The sequence below is a fragment of the Emydura macquarii genome, unplaced genomic scaffold, assembly GCF_026122565.2.
Source record: "Emydura macquarii macquarii isolate MOO-44397 ecotype Brisbane River unplaced genomic scaffold, CSIRO-AGI_Emac_v2 contig_1768, whole genome shotgun sequence".
NCBI classification, from domain to species: Eukaryota; Metazoa; Chordata; order Testudines; family Chelidae; genus Emydura; species Emydura macquarii.
This window is the reverse complement of record NW_027131905.1, coordinates 2,928,533-2,946,593: the sequence shown is the minus strand read 5'-3', so window position 1 is coordinate 2,946,593 and position 18,061 is coordinate 2,928,533. Positions and strand designations below refer to the sequence as shown.

The window sequence follows — 18,061 nt, the reverse complement described above, 5'->3', positions numbered from 1 at the left end:
TCTGGTAGGAACACACAAGAACATCAGAATATTTAGCTGTAATATTTACAGCCATCTAAAGGGCCTCTACAAGGTCATGAACATTCATGTGGTGACAGCATGACTGCAGCAGCTGACTAGCTCAGACAGCATTTTCATTCCTGAGGGCGTGGAGAGGCCGGCAGCCAGAGGGGGTTCTCAGTGGGTGGGTATTGTCAGCCCTGTAAAATGTTAATATAAGAGATTTAAGTACTGCTAGTTGCCACTGCGCTCCCATGCCAACCACTGAAAAAGAAAATGAAATCCTGTGCACCTCCGCTCCCAAAGGAAGAGGCGGTTGTGTGGTCAGCATGAGCAGGAGGAAGCAGAAAAGCTGCAGCAAAGAGAACAGAATTTGACACATCGATAGATTTGAAAACGCTAACAGTGCATCAAGTGTAGAACTCATGCTTCATGCTGTCTTTTTATTATTGGCAAAACATTGAGGAAACACACAGATTCTCAGAGAGATACAAGATTTATCAGCATGATGAAGATTATGTTCCAAATACACGATGACATTATTTTCTGTCTGTCTGGGGAACATGTGTACCATAATTTGTCCTTGCAGACCTTTTGAACACATTAAAATTCTTTTCCCAAAGAACATTTGCAAGTTTTTTCATGCCCTCCTGAGTATTCTTCCCAGAACTGAAATTTATTTGTGGCAAGACTCTGATGAAGTCTTAATAGCGCCTGGCTTCAGATTCCCCATCCACAAAATGAGAACAATAACACATGCATCTAGATGTGTTGTGAAGCTTTCATAAGTGTTCATAAAACTCTCTAAAATATTTAGAGGAAAGCCGTTATCTCAATGGAAAATTGTTATTATAATAAATATGGATAAGAGAATATTCCATGGAGGATGAGTTTATGGACTATAAGGTTCCTCTTAAATAAGAAAGTTATCTCAGAAGAATTTCCACAGAGTACAACTGAATTGTTCATCCTCCTCCTCTTCCTCCTCCCCCCATCTATGTTGACTGCTTAGGCGTGCACTTAGATATGCTGTACTATTAAATGATTGTTATTAATTATCTCCTTCCTGTTCTCTCTGTTCATCTAGCATCTGTATCCTCTCTCCCTTTGGACAAGTTTAGCATTATTGGTGCAACAGCCTCCTCCTCTGCAGATCCTACCATATGGAGCAGATTTCCTACATCTCTCTTCAAACACCATATGAAAGCATTTTCTCCCTTGGCCACTATATTTACCTCCCCTCCCAAAGTCTGCTATGTATTATTATTCAATTCTCCATGATACTGAACTATGCAGAAATTTTTGGCTCCATGTTGCATGAGAGAAGCTATTACTAGAGCTGAGTGAATTTTTTTGGCCAAAATATATTATGCACTGAAAAAAAATGTAGAGTTGGGTCAACCAAAACATATTGCAAATTTTAGTCAATTTCGGGTAACTGATTTGGTCTAAACCAAAAAAGAAAACATTTCTGAAATGTCAAATTGAATTGTTTTGACTTTATCAGAATGAAACATTCCAGTTTTTCAGGATAGAATCACACGTGGATTTAGGCACCATTCACAAAACTGGAAGAGGTAGTGGTAATGATGCCTCCTTGTAATCTTCAGCCCAGTGGTCAGAACACTCATCTGGCATGTAAGACACCCAGCTTCCAATCCCCCCTCTGAAGCAGGGACTTGAACCCACGTTTTCCTTCTCAAGTGAGAATCCAAACCCCTGGGCTGCTGGCTATTCTGGGGTACAGGTCTCTCGATCTCTCATGCTGAAGTTGTTCCACTTCGTAAACTATTTGAATAGTTATTGGTCAAGAGAGGAGAATGACTCACCTGGGAGGGTGAACAGCTGGGTTCCAGTCCCTAATCCCATGACTATTCCAGTATTTTATACAAAGTGGAACAGGAAAGATCAAGAAAAACCCACCTCAGAATACCCTAGCTTGGTGATACAGGCACTCACCTGGGCAGTGGGAAAGACCTGTGTTCAGGTCCCTGCTCCACAACAGGGATTCAAATAGGGGTCTCACACACCCTACTGAGTTAAAGGTTATAAGGAGATGGGAGGGTACTACTGTATCCTGCAGTTTGGCAATCTAAACCTTCGTTTTCTTTGCTTTTAAAAAATTTAAAAATGCCCTGAAACTAAATATTTCTTTCAGGCTGAATGAAACATTTCTTTCAATCAGAAAAAAAATTTACTTTCTGATTGCCAAATATTCTGAAAAAAATGGGATTTGGTTGGGTCAAAACACATTTATTTTATTTTTCAGAATTGCCAGCAAACTGAAAAATGAGTTATTTCTACAGCTCTAGCTACCACAATTACAGGATTTACACAGCAGTAGCACGGAGGTACTCAGAACCTTACACAAGGCCAGATCCTAATTTACACAAATTGAGAAATTTTTGCAGGGCTGGCCTGGAGCTGTAGACCCAGACTGTGAAATAAAAGGGAGAACAAAAGTCCAAAGGGAAGGAGTTGCCCTGTCCTTATAAAGTTCAGCCTGGTTTTCCAGGAAAGACCCAGGCTTCCCTGAGCTCTAGGACCCTGCAGGGAGTCTCCTGGCAGGATGCTTTCAGTCTTTATCACAAACAAACAAAACAAGGAATTAAGCAGTCCTATCTACAGGCCTTTTCAGGACAAGAAGCTAAATGGCAGGTAACAGAAAGCCATCTTCCTGGCTTCCCCTACAGGACCTTTATTTTCACCTTGTCTCCCTGCTCCAGTGTGGGGTATACACAGCACATCTCCAAGTCCAAAGAATTTACAATCTCCTGTAGACATGCTAAAAACACAGGACACCAGTTCGGGTTAGGGAGCAGGTGAGAGATCATTGCTGAGGAGATTAATATAGTAAGGAAGATGGGTTTGAAGGAGAAATCAGAAGGAGAAGAGAGCTAGCGACCTGTCAATCACCCTGCATGGTTCTGTGATGGAGTATACAAGCCCCATACTGTAGAAGACGGGGGTAAGAAGCTGCTCTGGGCCCATGCAGCGCCACCCCACTGCACCTGCACAGCCTGCACAAGCTCGAAGAGGAGCTTTAAAAAGGGAAGGAGAGTAGCTCAGTGGCAGGCAGACGGCAGAGGTGAGCTGACCTGTGCTCTGAGATCCTGAGAAGGAGCGCCATGAGAGCTCTTATTGCCTGAGGCCTGCTGATAGGTACCTGACCCTGCCTGCAAAGAAGGACTGGTGGCTTTTGAAGGTCAGAAACTTTATGTTCAGTTCTTTACTTTACCCTGGGAAAAGAGCGAGCTGGTAGGAAGTGGAACAGGGAGGTAGATGCACGTACTGCAAGGTGCAGGACTTAGCTGCCTATCCTCAGGTCCTGGATCAGAGGCTGGTGGAGAAGACGGGTCTGAGCTCCCCTACAACTTCTAATTAGAGGACAACTATAAAAGCCTATCCCTTCTCAGGGCACATAATTGACAGAAGACCTAGAAGATACAAGAGTTCCGATCACGAGACCTGACCCAATGGGAAGCTCTGAATCCCTCACTTGATCCTGAAGACTCCCTTGATTTTTGACCTTTTACACACACCCCAAAAGGGGTAGACTTGAAAGTGCGATCTGGCTGGCGGGCTGAGTCACTGAAAGGACAGACCACCAAAGGGCGGGGCAGTTGTGAAAAAGAGGAAAGCCTAGGAGGAAGTCAACAATCTCACCTGACCACTAGGCAGCACTGTCCATGAGTGTGTTCTCCTTCACGGGTACTTTGCTTGTTTCTCTGCCATAAAACCCTGATTCGGACATGGGGCCTGATACAAAGAACCCAGATCCGATCATCTCTGAATTTTAGGTTGAAGTGTTTTCAAATAAGAACCTGAATCTGAATTTTGCAAATTGCCCCAAACCCCATAAAGTCCCAGTTCCAAACAAATATGCCACATTTTCCAGTTCATGCTATCTCTACCCAGCAATTCATCAAGTAACACATACTGCCTCAGATGCTTAGAGTAGCTTAAAACATTCCTTCTCCTAGATGTCTTTGATTGACTACTTCTATTTCTCTAACCAGTGACCCCCTGCTTGACATAATGGGAAATACGATGGTTGGATTCCTTCTCTTCCCAGAAATACTAGAAGCAAAATGGATGACTCTCAAATGCAGGATTAGATGGACTATGACCTCCTAACACATGCTCACAGTTTTTTTTTTTCCATTTTCAAGTAAGTCTCTTATATTGTGTTTCCACAAATTTGACTTTTTATATTTGGCTTCACTACTGTGAACTGAATTTACCACTAGTTGGTGATTGGGGGGTGATTTTTTGTTTCGCATTTATGCTGTGTTCAGGAAGGAGATTTGTAAAAATAATACCAAATAATATATAATAAGTATGCAAAGGAAGGGAGAGACTATCTCTCTTTAATAAAGAATAAGGCAAAGACCAGGAGAATGCAGAAGTTACATGTCAAGCCACAGTCACTGCAAAAGGTCAACTTCAGAAATCAATTGAGCTGTCCAAGTTAAACATCAAAGAAATTATAGGATACACTAATAATACAAGACTGTCTGTTAACCCATTTTGCCTACAACACTGCTTGACCTTAATGAGTAATTATCCCACATGCCATGATAAATCCACAAACAATTCATGACAATCTACAGCTCACTCATTGTCATGTATAGTTCCCTAGTTAATTATCATGTACTGGCTTTGTCTTAGGTTTATTCCAGATGCTGGACTGTAAAATGTTAAGAAGTTAAACTGAGTGGAAGTTAAATCAAAAGATTTATGTTATCTTTTTCAAAGAGCGGGCTTCTATGTACCCGTGGAACCGTATTCTGTCAATAACTCAAAGCTAGTGGGTTTTAATAACCACGTCTGTTAATAAGAACAAGAAACATGTTGCAAGCTCAGTACAAGGAGAGGTCGAAACTAGGTTTGGGTGGCAGGTCAAAAGATTGGCACAGAAAGTGTCTGTAAATTCAATTTTCACTAAGAGACAAACCCTTTTCTATAGCACTATACAATAAAGTGCATACAAACTATATTGTTTTGGGACTACTGGCCTGGTAATGAATAACAATAATACTTTGTACTTAAATTGCAGTTTTCATTTAAAAAAAGGTAAGTATTATGCCCATTTTACAGATGGGAAAACTAAGACACTGAGAGGTAACATGACTTGTCCATAATCACATAGGACACAATCCTGGTCCCACTGAAGTCAATGGCAAAACCTCCAATGGTATGATTAGGCTTGGCAGAATTAGATTTGTATTTTTCTATAACTGACAGATAATATTAAGAGAGACATAAGATATATGAGGTAATAACTTTTATTGCACCAACTTCTGTTGGTGAAAAAGACAAGCTTTCGAGCCACATAAGAGCTCTTCAGAAGAAGAATTGCTCTGTGTAGCTTGAAATCTTGACTCACTCACTAACAGAAGTTTGTCCAATAAGAATCATAGAATCATAGAAGATTGGAGTTGGAAGGGACCTCAGGAGGTCACCTAGTCCAACCCCCTGCTCAAAGCAGGACTAACGTCAGCTAAATCATCCCAGCCAGAGCTTTGTCAAGCCGCAGCTTAAAAACCTCTAAGGATGGAGATTCCACCATCTCCCTGAGCAATCCATTCCAGTGCTTCACCACCATCCTAGTGAAATTTTTTTTCCTAATATACAACCTAGACTCCTCCACTGCAACTTGAGACAATTGCTCCTTGTTCTGTCATCTACTACCATTGAGAACAGTCTAGCTCCATCCTCGCTGGAGCCCCCTTTTAGGTAGTTAAAGGCTGCTATCAAATCCCCCCTCGTTCTTCTCTTTTGCAGACTAAAAAAATCCTTGTTCTCTTAGCCTCTCTTCATAAGTCTTGTGCTCCAGCCCCCTAATCATTTTTGTTGCCCTCCGCTGGACTCTTTCCAACTTGTCCACATCCTTTTTGTAGTGGGGGGCCCAAAATTGGACACAATGCTCCAAATGTGGCCTCACCAAAGCTGAATAGAGGGGAATAACCACTTCACGCGATCTGCTGGCAGTGCTCCTACTAATGCAACCCAATATGCTATTAGCCTTCCTGGCAACCAGGGCACATTGCTGACTCATATCCAGCTTCTTATCCACTGTAACCCCCAGGTCCTTTTCTGCAGAACTGGTGCCTAGAATGTCGGTTCCCAGTCTGTAGTTATGCATGGGATTCTTCCGTCCTAAGTGAAGGACTCTGCACTTGTTCTTGTTGAATCTCATCAGATTTCTTTTGGCCCAATCCTCCAATTTGTCTGTCACTCTGTATCCTACCCCTACCTTCCTGGGTATCTACCATTCCCCCTAGCTTAGTGTCATCTGCAAACTTGCTGAGGGTGCAATCCACCCCATCCTCCAGATCATTAATGAAGATGTTGAACAAAACTGGCCCCAGGACTGACCCCTGGGGCACTCCACTTGTTACTGGCTGCCAGCTTGTTACTGGCTCCCTACCCATTGAGCCAGATGATCTAGCCAGTTCTTGATCCATTTTATAGTACATTCATCCAACCCATACTTCTTTAACTTGCTGATAAGAATACTGTGGGAGACTGTATCAAAACGTCTGTAGAACATCATCACACACTGATATTGTGTCACAACTAGTGGGTGCAACATTATTATGCAGTGATACAGCATCACGACATGCAGCTGCAGCATCAGAACACACAGATGCAAATATTACAACATCACAACTCATCCTCACAGCACAGTACAGCAAAACCTGTTGTAAGCAACCACTTAGGGAACTGACATAAAATGGCTGGTTAATGGAAATTGTCTTCTAACAAAGGTGGAGCAGAATTTACTTGACATGTTTGGGCATACTCTGGGATTTTCTTTTTAAGAAGGAAAGATACCTACAAAAGATGGTCTCATGGAAGTTTCACTGTCAATTATTTTGCCTTGCAAGACAAATGGCAAAATGTGGCAGCCCTATATTTATCTTCAAATGTTTGCAAACATGTCTCAAACCATTCTTCTTATTAGGGAAGTGTTTTTATCTACATGGGAGATTTCCCTTCTCTACAGTGTATATTTTATACTTCAGCTAATTTTAAAGTATCATTAGTCTAACTATTATACATGTAGCCCACCTCCTCCTTATTATATCAAGGTTCTGTGTGGTTCATCAGGTGTGTAGGTTTTGCCTGTTAACTTGCTGTTTAGATTGGGAAAATGTGCAGTTATTGATTAGCATAGCAACTAGGAAGCTTAGCTGTTTAGCCCCTTTTACTAATAAGTCAACATCTCCACAGAGAATGTCTGTTTTTCTCTAATATGAACAAGCTTTACATTCTTTATGTTGTGTAAGTGCTTCTTTAACACAGCATAACATCTGGAGTAATTGGAGAAAAAAATTTTACCAAATTTAAAGTATGTTCATAGCAATATCAATAAGGATTTCCCCCATAAAATCCCAAGGGTATTCATTGTAGAAACTACAAACACTAGCCAGGGGTGAACTAAATTTGTCTTTAAAAAACCCAGCACACGTCCCCATAATAAGTTCATACTATACATTATCATTTGTAATTTATCTCAGTGCAACTGGAATCTAATTACTACCCCTATTACTCTATAACTAATCCCCTTCCACATGAAAGGTTTCCATTTTAGTTGACTGAAAGGTTGATTCTGTATAATACTGGCATTGGGTGGCTAAAGCACATCACTTACAATCCACAGTCAGACCCTATTATCTCAGGGAATAGAAGATCACAGATCAGACTCCATTTTCTTGTTGTGCATGTATAATTCAAGGATGTCTGCACCAGTTTTCCACTAGGCCAATACTAGCAGAAGAGAGGCAGATAATTAAATCAGTTCCATTATTTAAAATGTAAGAAAATCCAAGGTCAGTGGGCATATGTGCAGCCCATCACAGATCAGGTTAAGGCCTGATGTGTTGAACTAATAAGACAATTTGATGTCACAGGTCAGTTCAAAGACTGTTCTGTACATAAGTGAATCAAAATGAACACATTAATGCCAGGTTAGTTGCACAGGTGCACTCTCCCTCCACCTTCATCTTCAGCCTCTCCTCAACCATGTCAGCATCGTAGGACCAAAAGCCTTGCTCTCATTTGCTACAAGTTCCGCCTGAGCTGGAGGGGGTGTTTTTTGTTTGGGAGTTGAGGGGGTGAGATATGTCACTTAATGTGGGTCCTTCCTGGCCCTTCCTTTGGTCCCACCCACATTGGGCAGCATAAATAATTTGCAGAGGCGTAAGATGGCTATACAAAAATGGGGCAACATCCTACTTACCCCTCTTCTTCCTGACCATGGATCACCATGGCTTTCTAAATGGATTTGTTCCCCTCCACTACATGGTCCAAAGTCCCCAGCCTACCCTTCAGTTTATTCTCTAACTGATTCTCAGTTACGTAATCCCTTTTCTATACAGATGGTGAAAATAACATGATTCTAACAATTTAACCTTTGCATTTACAAATAATGTCTTAATAAAAGGAAATAGAATTCTGTGAACTTTTAAGACTGTAAACAGTGGGTTAGAGAGGTCAGAACTGTCATCTTTCTACAATTAGTCTTCTTAGGAAAATGCAAACCCAAGCAGCTCACAGGGAGTGAGCATTTTGAGTACAGTTTCAGATTTGTTCTGTGACCTGCACTTTTCAGTCCATTGGTTTGTACAGCATGATAGCTAGTGAATGTGCCAGACACATTCAATGAAACTCTTAGTCACATTAGGAGTTTATATATTACTGCAGATAAAAAACCTCAGCCCAAACCTTGAACTAACCTAGAGCTTTTACCAATTTTTATATTGATCTGGTTACATTTTATTTCAAAAGCTTCCCCACCTTTTGCATGCCTCTCCAGCCAGTTGTAGAACAGTTATCTTCCAGATTCCTTATCACAGAAAATCACTCAGTTGCACCAGAAAATTGATATTTATTATGAGAATTATATAAGCAATATCATTCATGACTCTAAGGATGAGGTGAAATAGAATTAAAATTGTGGTAATTAATATGCAACAATCCACACCCAACATTTTTATCTCTACTTCTTTGGATACATTCTCCTCCTCCAAATGCTGAATGGTGGTAGCATGGGACTGCTTATGCTTAAATTTAAGCATATGTCTAAGTGCTTTGCTGGATTCGGGCAGAGTGCTGAGCACCTTGCAAGACTTAGATCTTATAGAGCAGTGTTTCTCAAAAGTGACATCACGCCGCCGAGAGCAGCTGTTCTCCGCGCCGCTAAAAAAGGGAAGATGTCCCGGATTTTTCCACGGAGGGTATCGAGTATGAGTGTAATTTCCCTGCGGAGCCTAAAGGGTTCTGCGGGGAAATTTAATTGAGAAACGCTGACCTAGTTGTTTGTATATAATTTGCTTATTTCGACATTTTTTTTGGCCCCATATGTAAAAATACTTTTAAGAGTTTGGGGGGTTCCGCAATTATTTATCGAATTCAAAAGGGTTCCGTGGCCAAATTTAATTGAGAAACACTGTTATAGAGAAACAAACAAAAAGAAAATTGAACATTTAAATCCATGGAACTAAATCAGTGTGAGAGGAGAATCAAGCTTACTGTGTCTGTGAATGTCAGGAGAAGATTTAATGTCTCCAGGAATATAGGAGAAAACTGTATCACTTTCATGCTATGCCTCTAGAACAACCGCAGCATGTGCTTGGCTTTGCATAGGGGTGGGGCCAGCGGCTTTCCCCATCCACACACACTCCCTCTGGAGCCTAGAGTTCTGCAAACAACATGAACTAGCCTCCAGTTCTTGTGCTCTTCAGTTCCTTGTAGCTGAACTATGACTGCCTCCTGATCAGCTCAATGGGTCAGGATTTTGGCAGTGGGATACAGAATCAACCAAATTGGGATGAATGTACCATCCTTTCCAAATGGCCTTTGTGAAATGAATTGGTGGTAGTCAAGCATTGTTCATCACAAAAGCTACCATGTAAGGCTGCCTCTGATTTGTGGCATGGAGACTGAACTTCTTCTTCATGCATCAGTGTGTTTCCTCCCGGCCAGTTCTGAAGTATATTGGCAGAGCAATTTTATTCCACAGCTTGTACTATGCCTGCATCATGGAGGACTTATTCTTAGAAATGTTCAATCTGGCACCTTTAACAAGCACTAAAATTTAAGTATTTTTTTATGTTTAAAATAAGGTGACATCTTAAGAGCAAAGAACAGAACATCAAATAGCACATTCATAGAGAATCAAAATGAAATGAATTTAAGAGCTGAATTCTATTATAACATTAAATTGCTCAATAGGATCTTTGCACTAAGTGCTAAGTACTTTGAGTTATCTTGAACATAAAAAAGATTTTTTTTGAGCTTGGGTCAATGTGCCATTTTTCTCTGTATCAGAATGCCCTTTGGCCTTGAAATTCAGCAGCAATCCTACAATCATTCTTCAGATTCTTTTTTAAAAAATTGGTAGATTTACATTATCCTTGATTCCCACAAGCTTGTGCAGGTTTTAACTTCATGTAGAACACAATAGCTAGCTGAACTGGGCAAAATTTTCCATAGGCTTCCCATCCTGCCTCATCCTTGTGTTTTCATTCCAGAAAATTACACGAATAAGTTTGTATTATTCTTATTTCATTTTGGCCCTGAAATAATCTGCAGAGCCCAGCTCTGAGATGCATGCTGCTCAAAAACAATTTTGTGCCTGGTGGTAGTTCCACTTTGAGGAATAAGAAAATTGTTACCAGCTTTGCAGCAGATGAAATATATTATCTAACTTGTCTACCGCCTCAGTTGGTCACGAAGCCTCTGGTCACAATACCAAGAGAAACAAAAAACAGCTCTTAATCACCCAGGCAGGTTTTCTGAGTTTATCACTGATTTTTTGATTAGGCAGAACAAATAGGATAAGTACAACTAACACTGTCCTTCTAATCAATGGACCCTGCATGAAATCAATTATTCTACTTTATAGTGTAGTTGGAAGGAACCTTTCAAGAGAAAATGCTTATTTTATAGCTGTCCTATTGCACTTGTTATTTACAATACTTTACATAATTAAAACCGCAAGAATTGTAAAAACTATATATATATATATATATATATATTTTTATAATCACTGGTTTTTTGCTTTCTACTTTCCATTCATTGCAGGCAGTCACATTTGACTGGTCAATTTCACCTTTGTTTATAATCCATTTCACTTTCAGTTCCTCATGCACTAACCTAAATGCAATTGGGATCACCAACAGTGTAGGGGAATTTTTAAACAAGAGAGTTCTTTTTAAATGTTTTCAGTGGGGTAGGCTCATTCCCTAAAGCTCAGCAAGAGAATTTCCATCTTCCCAAGTGGAGGGATTGTCAACCATCACCATCTCACCCCATCCCTGGGCCTTACCGAAGAACATGCCTCAGGCTGGGAATCTGTGCATAGAGTGAGACAAGGGGATGAGGGCCTGTAGCCAGCACAGCTGCACTAACCTCAGTGTAGCAGAACCCTCTCAATGTGAGCTCCAGGGGAAGCTGCAGGCAGGGGAGGAGCTGGGAAGTACAGCTCCAATCCAGCCTCTAGCAGGGAGGCCAGATGGAGGCAGGGGCCCTAAAACTGATGCATCGGGATAGAACCTACGTACAGATGGTTATTTGTCTCCGGTAGATTCCAAGATTTCTGTGGATTTCAGAAGAGCTACAATTTCTGGGGGCTGAACCCTTAATCAATGGCCTCACAGACTACCTCTCACCTCAGGCCCTCTGACGGTTTTTGTCCACACTGATATTCAAAGATCATAAGATCATCATTGTTTGGCAGAGTCTCTCTAAAATGTATATTCCATTTCCATAGGTCACAGTTCTACTGAAGGTCATCAACTTGTTTGTGAAAATTACTCTTTTATATTTTAACTCTGGAGAATGTGCTTCACTGAACTAACTACAGGAGTTTTAGCTCCACTGTGAGAGTTTTCTGGCCAGAGCTATTGGTCTCTAGGAAAAAGGAATTCTTTCTTGTCACATACCTTTTTTTTGTTGGTTGGACAAATGTAGAAATTGTCAATGACTGTAGCAATCCCGGGCTGCAGATTCAGCTTTGTATATAATGTCCCAAAATCTGATGACCTGAAAGAAACATTGAACAGCTATAAATGCTTCCCAAAGGCTCCCGTATTTAAGAATCTCTGAAATATATTTTGTAACACCAGTTACAATGCTTCCTTGATGCTTCCTTGCCAGCAATTTAGTTTTTTATGTTGTTTAGGTCATTAGGTAGTGGAATGGACTTGCAACTACCAAGCAATGTTCCGAGGCTTGAGAAAAATTGCTGGCCTCTCTGTATTTCCCAATTCTACAAATTGCTAGAGTCAGTACTGACACTACACAATATGCTTACAGTCACAGATGTAAAACACATACAAAACTACAGGAACTGTTGTGACTTCAGTACACTTCCATCACCACAAACAGATAAATTGGCACTGATATCTTTAGATAAGCCTGTGAAAATGCTTATCATTGCAGTACCAGAGGCCTTTACCGCAGTACTAATGGCCTCAGTTCATTTACCCAGGTATAATTAAAGAGGCTAACTCCTACCCACCACGTTCACATACAGCTCCCAGTTAATTTACTGGGAGAAGCTGATTTCAGAGGGAGCTGTGTGTTCGGTGGGAGAAGGAGTTAGCACAAGATGTTGAAGACTCAGAGTGGACTTACTATGAAATTATCTTTATTGAAGATATCCACATATCTGTTTCTTTTTCAGATCATCACTGCAGCACTGAGTAATTAAACAGTAAAGCAAATGCTTAATCTCCAACAGGTCTTCTGCATAAAACTATGCCCATGTGCTACAGCTGAAGGTGGCATGCACGCATAGCCTTGTTTTCATGTTTGACTAATTGTAGTTCTTACATTTGTGACTGTTTTTAAGTACTTTTCACCACAGTGACCGAAAGAAGCAAACAATTCAGCAAAAACTATAAGTTAAAATCACTGATAATAAATGAACTTCAAAATGAGTCAAACCTGATCCCTAAACATCCGGGACCAAATCCTGTATGCCTTACTCAGGGTTCAGTTGTGCCTCATGACCCGCCGTACGTGGGATTTTCCCGTGAGGGAGCCCTGTCAGATCAGCTCCAGGGAGTACAGGCCACAGGGGGCATGTGCCTCACATGGATGACTCTTGCCCCCAGACAATTCTAGAGGGGCCAGGTGGGTTTATGTGCAAGCTCCTATGGGCTGAGAGGGAAACAAATCCTACCTCCCAATGGAACAATTTGAGAGAAAATTCTTCAAGGTTATTTCTTTCCCCATAGCAGTTTTCCTGTTGATCAGATCAGACTCTATTGTCTCTTACTCCTTACCCAAGTGAACTGGCTCTGAAGCCAATGGGAACTTGACTGAGTACAGCAAGAGTGAAAACTGAGCCAGGAGCCAAGGAGCTTCTTGACTGTATAGTCAAAAAGTGGCTGAAAGCTTAAGGGCTACTTTAAATTACACCAGTTAGAAAGGTCCTCTGGGGACCACTCAGCTGTGGATTGTCTAGAGCACTACATGGTTTAGCCATAGTTCCTCCCACCCTGGTCATGCCCCAGTCCAACCAGGGATGTTTCTTATGCTGGGAAGTGGGTGGTATGGAGCCAGCTATGCCTATTTTACACCACCTAGGGATCCCCCTAATTCAGAAAAATACATCGCTTCCCTCTTATGGCTGCTTTCTGTCTTCTTTGCACTGCCAGAGTGACATAAAAGGGATGGAGTCATGGGCCAGGATCTTACCCATGGTAACAATCAACAGGACATTTAGTATTTCCAGTCATTCCCTTCCCTCTCCACCAACCCGGAAAAAAAACAAACAAGTCAAGGACGGATACATGTTATGTATTTATACTGACTGATGTAGGCTACTGAACATGCTTACACATTCAGCACCCTCTCATGCATATATTTATATTGCTTTGCAGGTTTATATATTTTATAGTGACAACTGTGTGTCTTTGATCCATTTTGGATCATTGCACAGTGTCAAATAACCTGCAGCTATACAATGATATATTTATAAAATAAATGTAATCTCAGCAATTCAGTTTTGACAGTTATGTAGAAATCAAATACATAGCGACTACGCTGTTTGATATTGTGTCACTAACTAAAATAGAGAAAGAAATAAGAATGGAAAGACTCTAAACCTAATTTGGTTGAGGTGATGGATAAATAGTAATTTAAGTTACAACTAAAACCTGCTGGCATCAGGCCAGCAAACAGAAATTATACAGACCCAAATGCAAGTCAAAGACAGGGAACTAGTGTATTCTGTAGGGAAGGGAATGCCAGGCCACTGACTTGCCCAGGGACAAGTTCCTGACAAAATTATTTTAAAATTCTCCAGTTTCGATAGAGAGACAGCTCTTTTGTAGGACTCTTGGAATTATCAGAGAATACCAATTCAGGACGAACTACAACTGCATTTGCACCAAGGTAACAACAGAATAATGCAGGCAGAGAAGAACAAGGAAGATTCAGTAGCCCATTTCAAAGATACCTGTCCAAAGATTCACACTTAGTCTCACTACGCAGAATAAAAGACCTGAATTAAGTGAATAAAGTTGTCACAGAAGAGGAGGTTATGACCTCTGAGCTATTTCCAGACAAAGGAAAGATCATTTTAAATAGTCAAATTCTTGTATTTTCAGGGACACACAAGCTATGAATATCAGAGAAGAGTTTCAAGCAGATGTATGTACTAAATGCATCTTAATATCTGCAGTGTGCCCGAGCAGAAAGGTGCAGATTGGCAGAGGTGTTGTGTGAAAGGCTCTTGCTGTGTCCACAACGTTTATTTGGAACTCTGCCTGGAGAGACGAGAATATCGGCATACTCTACGCTTTGACAAGCATCTACATTTGCCAGCACAGATATATAAAACTGAACATGGTTTAAGTTAAAATGAGGATGTTCTGTCCATATCTGGCAGCAATCCAAATTTCTACAGTCCAGAGAGAGTAGATCACGTGTCAAAATGAGAGCATGTGTTCCAATAAGCACAAATTGGACAAATCTACATTCAGGAAGACTGGAGTGCCAGGTTAAACAGACTTCTTGCTGTGCTCCCTCCCATGCAATACCACCAAGTCATACTCTTTCTCTGTCCTTCCAGCTGCAGCATCCTTGTATTGCTTTCCTTCTCGCCACTAAGCAGCACCCAGTTACATTCCTGATTCCCTCTCTGCTCCCTATGCTTACCACAACCTTCTCTCACCACTCTAGTCACCTTGTCACTCTACTAATCTCTCTCCTTCATTCTTCCCCACTTCATTATCTTCCATTATACCAGCAGATATAGATGGATTCTCATTCATATATGGAAGAACAGTCAAGTTCCACATGAGGGACTTCTCTCTCTGGCCAACTATTTCCAGGACAACCAAAATTGTAAAAAAAGCCAGTAGAATCCATGGAGAACCTAATATTTCCTGCTGTCTTCTATTGACCTACCTTCACCTTGATTTCAATGAAGCTATGACTATTTACACTAGCTGAGGATATGCCCCATAGTTGATCCTCAGGGACATTTAACCCTCAAAAAGTGATGAATGTGTCAACTACAAAGTATTACTAGGAAATGTTTGGACTCTCTCAGTGTTCTAAGTGACATTTAGAAGCACCTTATTTGAAGTAAGGTCGCCATCAATGACTTTCATGGCTTTTAAAAAATAAAATTAAATTAACAGATTACAGACTGTTAAAATAATGAACACACTATTACCATAATGGATATGCTACCTGCTTATGATAGCTTATTAAAATACAGAAAATGATTTTTCAAAATAACTCAACATTTGGAAGTTATTTGGTTTTGGAGGGTTTAAATGGACATATTTGCTATTTTCAACAAATTTTAACCAAAATTATCAAAAAAAATTCAAAACTATTAAAAATATTTGTTCATAAATGAACTGGTTTTTCAGTAAACAAAAAATCTGATATGAATTTTAACATGATTCTGGAAAAAAAACTGTTAAAAGGTATCATGGAAAATTTTGCAAATATTGGAAAATTTCCAATATAGACTTCTTTTTTAAAAACAAAACAAAACAAAGTTTCGTTTTTTTAAGAACTCCATTTTTGAAAAAAAGAATTTAAGCAGAAACTTTCAAATAGCTCCTCTGCATATAACACTTCTTTTTAAGTAGGCTCATTTACAGTTAACAACTAAATAAATGTAACAATAAAAATTCAGAACCTGTGTATGCATGTGTAACTCCACTGATGTTAAAGTTGCTTAACACAAAAGTCTGAAATTCTAGTTCTCATCTGTTCTCTACAAATGGAGGCGAACTGTTAATATATTAAACATCAGCTCTCTGTACCTTAATGAGTCACAGAATCAATTACAAAAATTAGAGATGGAAAAATTCTACTGAGCCAAATTTTAAAGAGATACTGTAACAAAGTCCTCAGCAGTTCCTCTCCTAGAGGATGGGAGGATCTGACCATGCCCATTTACCTACACTGGGTGGTCCCAGCATAGGCCTCATTTCCGTACTATTTGCCAGGGGGGGGGTTACTCTGTCCTTTGTGGGCATTCTTAAGTCTCCCTAGATGGGGGATCAAAATGAAAGCCACAAATTCGAACATATTCAGGGATATTCCCTCCCTCTGTTCTCAGCAAAGAGGGGTGGTCAGTGAGTCTACAGTGCTGCCAATGTAGGGGGAGATTTGAAGAAACCACTTCGGTTGGACCTCTGAGTCAGTTTCAGCCTGTCCGTCTTACCCTGAGAGTCCGCTAGAGTCTCCTTAGGGTCGGGATGCAGGTCCCTGGCAAGGAGTTCCCTCTGTGGCTTCTGGAGTCACTCCTGCAGTCTGCTGCTTAGGGCAATTTTTGTCCCCCCACCACCACCGCTGACTGCAGCTTCCTCCCTTTTGTATGCCTCCTCCCTATCATACAAGATTGACAGGGCCTGAGGGGCAGGACTAGCCCTACAAGCTACATCTGCTATGGGCTATGTGTAACAGGAAATCCTGTCCTCACTACATACTGAAAAATGACAGCTGTTTGGATATGCAAAGTTCTTTTGAGCTTGTAACTTGCTTAAAATTCTCAAAGTCAGACGTTCTATTTGCCATGCTGCCTCCAGCTTTGGTATTTTGTACAAACTTTGTCAGGTGCTCAAGTCACTGGAAGCTGATGGCTTCTCAGCTTCTCCAGATGAGAAGGACCCCTGCCTCAGGCAGTAATTCAGAAAAGTTGAAGACTGTGTGATTCCTGCCTCCAGGAGGGAGGGAAGATGTTTTGAGGGAACAAAACCCTTGTCCAATAACAAATAGATTTTTTTTTTTTTTTGGTTAAACTGAGCTCATACCAATGACATTATTCTAGGGATTTTGCACGCCTCTACAAACTTACCAATAAGGAGACCTCAAGGTCATGTAACATTCCTTTAAAAAACTGCTCCGATGTCTTGGGGGGGAATAGGGTGGATGGAGACTGCAGCTAGAAATTGCTGATGTCCCAAAGGCTTCAAAGAATTCTGGAGCCAGAAAAAAATAATTGTGCTTACCAATGCTAGGTAAATTCCACTGAGCTCTTTCTCCTTTCTAAAACTCATTAAGTAGGTGTATTAAGGACACAAATTAGATTAAAATATGTGCAGAGTTGGTGCAAAGAGCAAAGAGCTTTAGAAAGTGTTGCTTATAAAATAAATGTTGCTTATTTGTACTGGATGTGATCTCTGTTTTTGCTTTACCAAGTGACTGGAACTTTATAAGCCACAGTGAGAAGCTGTGAAGGTTTAACTCGACTGACTTCTTAGCTCAGGCCTGAGCTGCTGCTCTCAAGAACACTGCAGTTACCATTTTTAGCTTTCAGTGAGAAATTCCAGCATAAGCAGCAAGGCCTGAATGCCTTATAAGTCACTGCTCCCTGTCCATCTATCCTAAAGGCTATGAATTTCTCACAAACACACACATACTCACACGCTTTTTAGTGCAGCGCAACTTACTAAAGTGGGTTTCAGGAATTAAAAAGCACAAAAACTTTCAGCATTCACGTCACGTTCCATTCAAGATATGGAAACAGAAATAAAGCCACCAGATTCTAGAACTGCATTATTACTCATGTACA

General features: G+C 40.7%; 1 protein-coding gene across 1 annotated transcript in view; it reads right to left on the bottom strand.

The window, feature by feature from the left end:
- SORCS2 (sortilin related VPS10 domain containing receptor 2) overlaps nt 1–18,061 on the bottom strand; it is a 549,270-nt gene that overhangs the window by 97,664 nt on the left and 433,545 nt on the right. Inside the window, exon 3 of the mRNA XM_067556436.1 lies at nt 11,955–12,054. Coding sequence (XP_067412537.1) covers nt 11,955–12,054 — 100 coding nt within the window. The remainder of the gene's footprint in view (nt 1–11,954; nt 12,055–18,061) is intronic.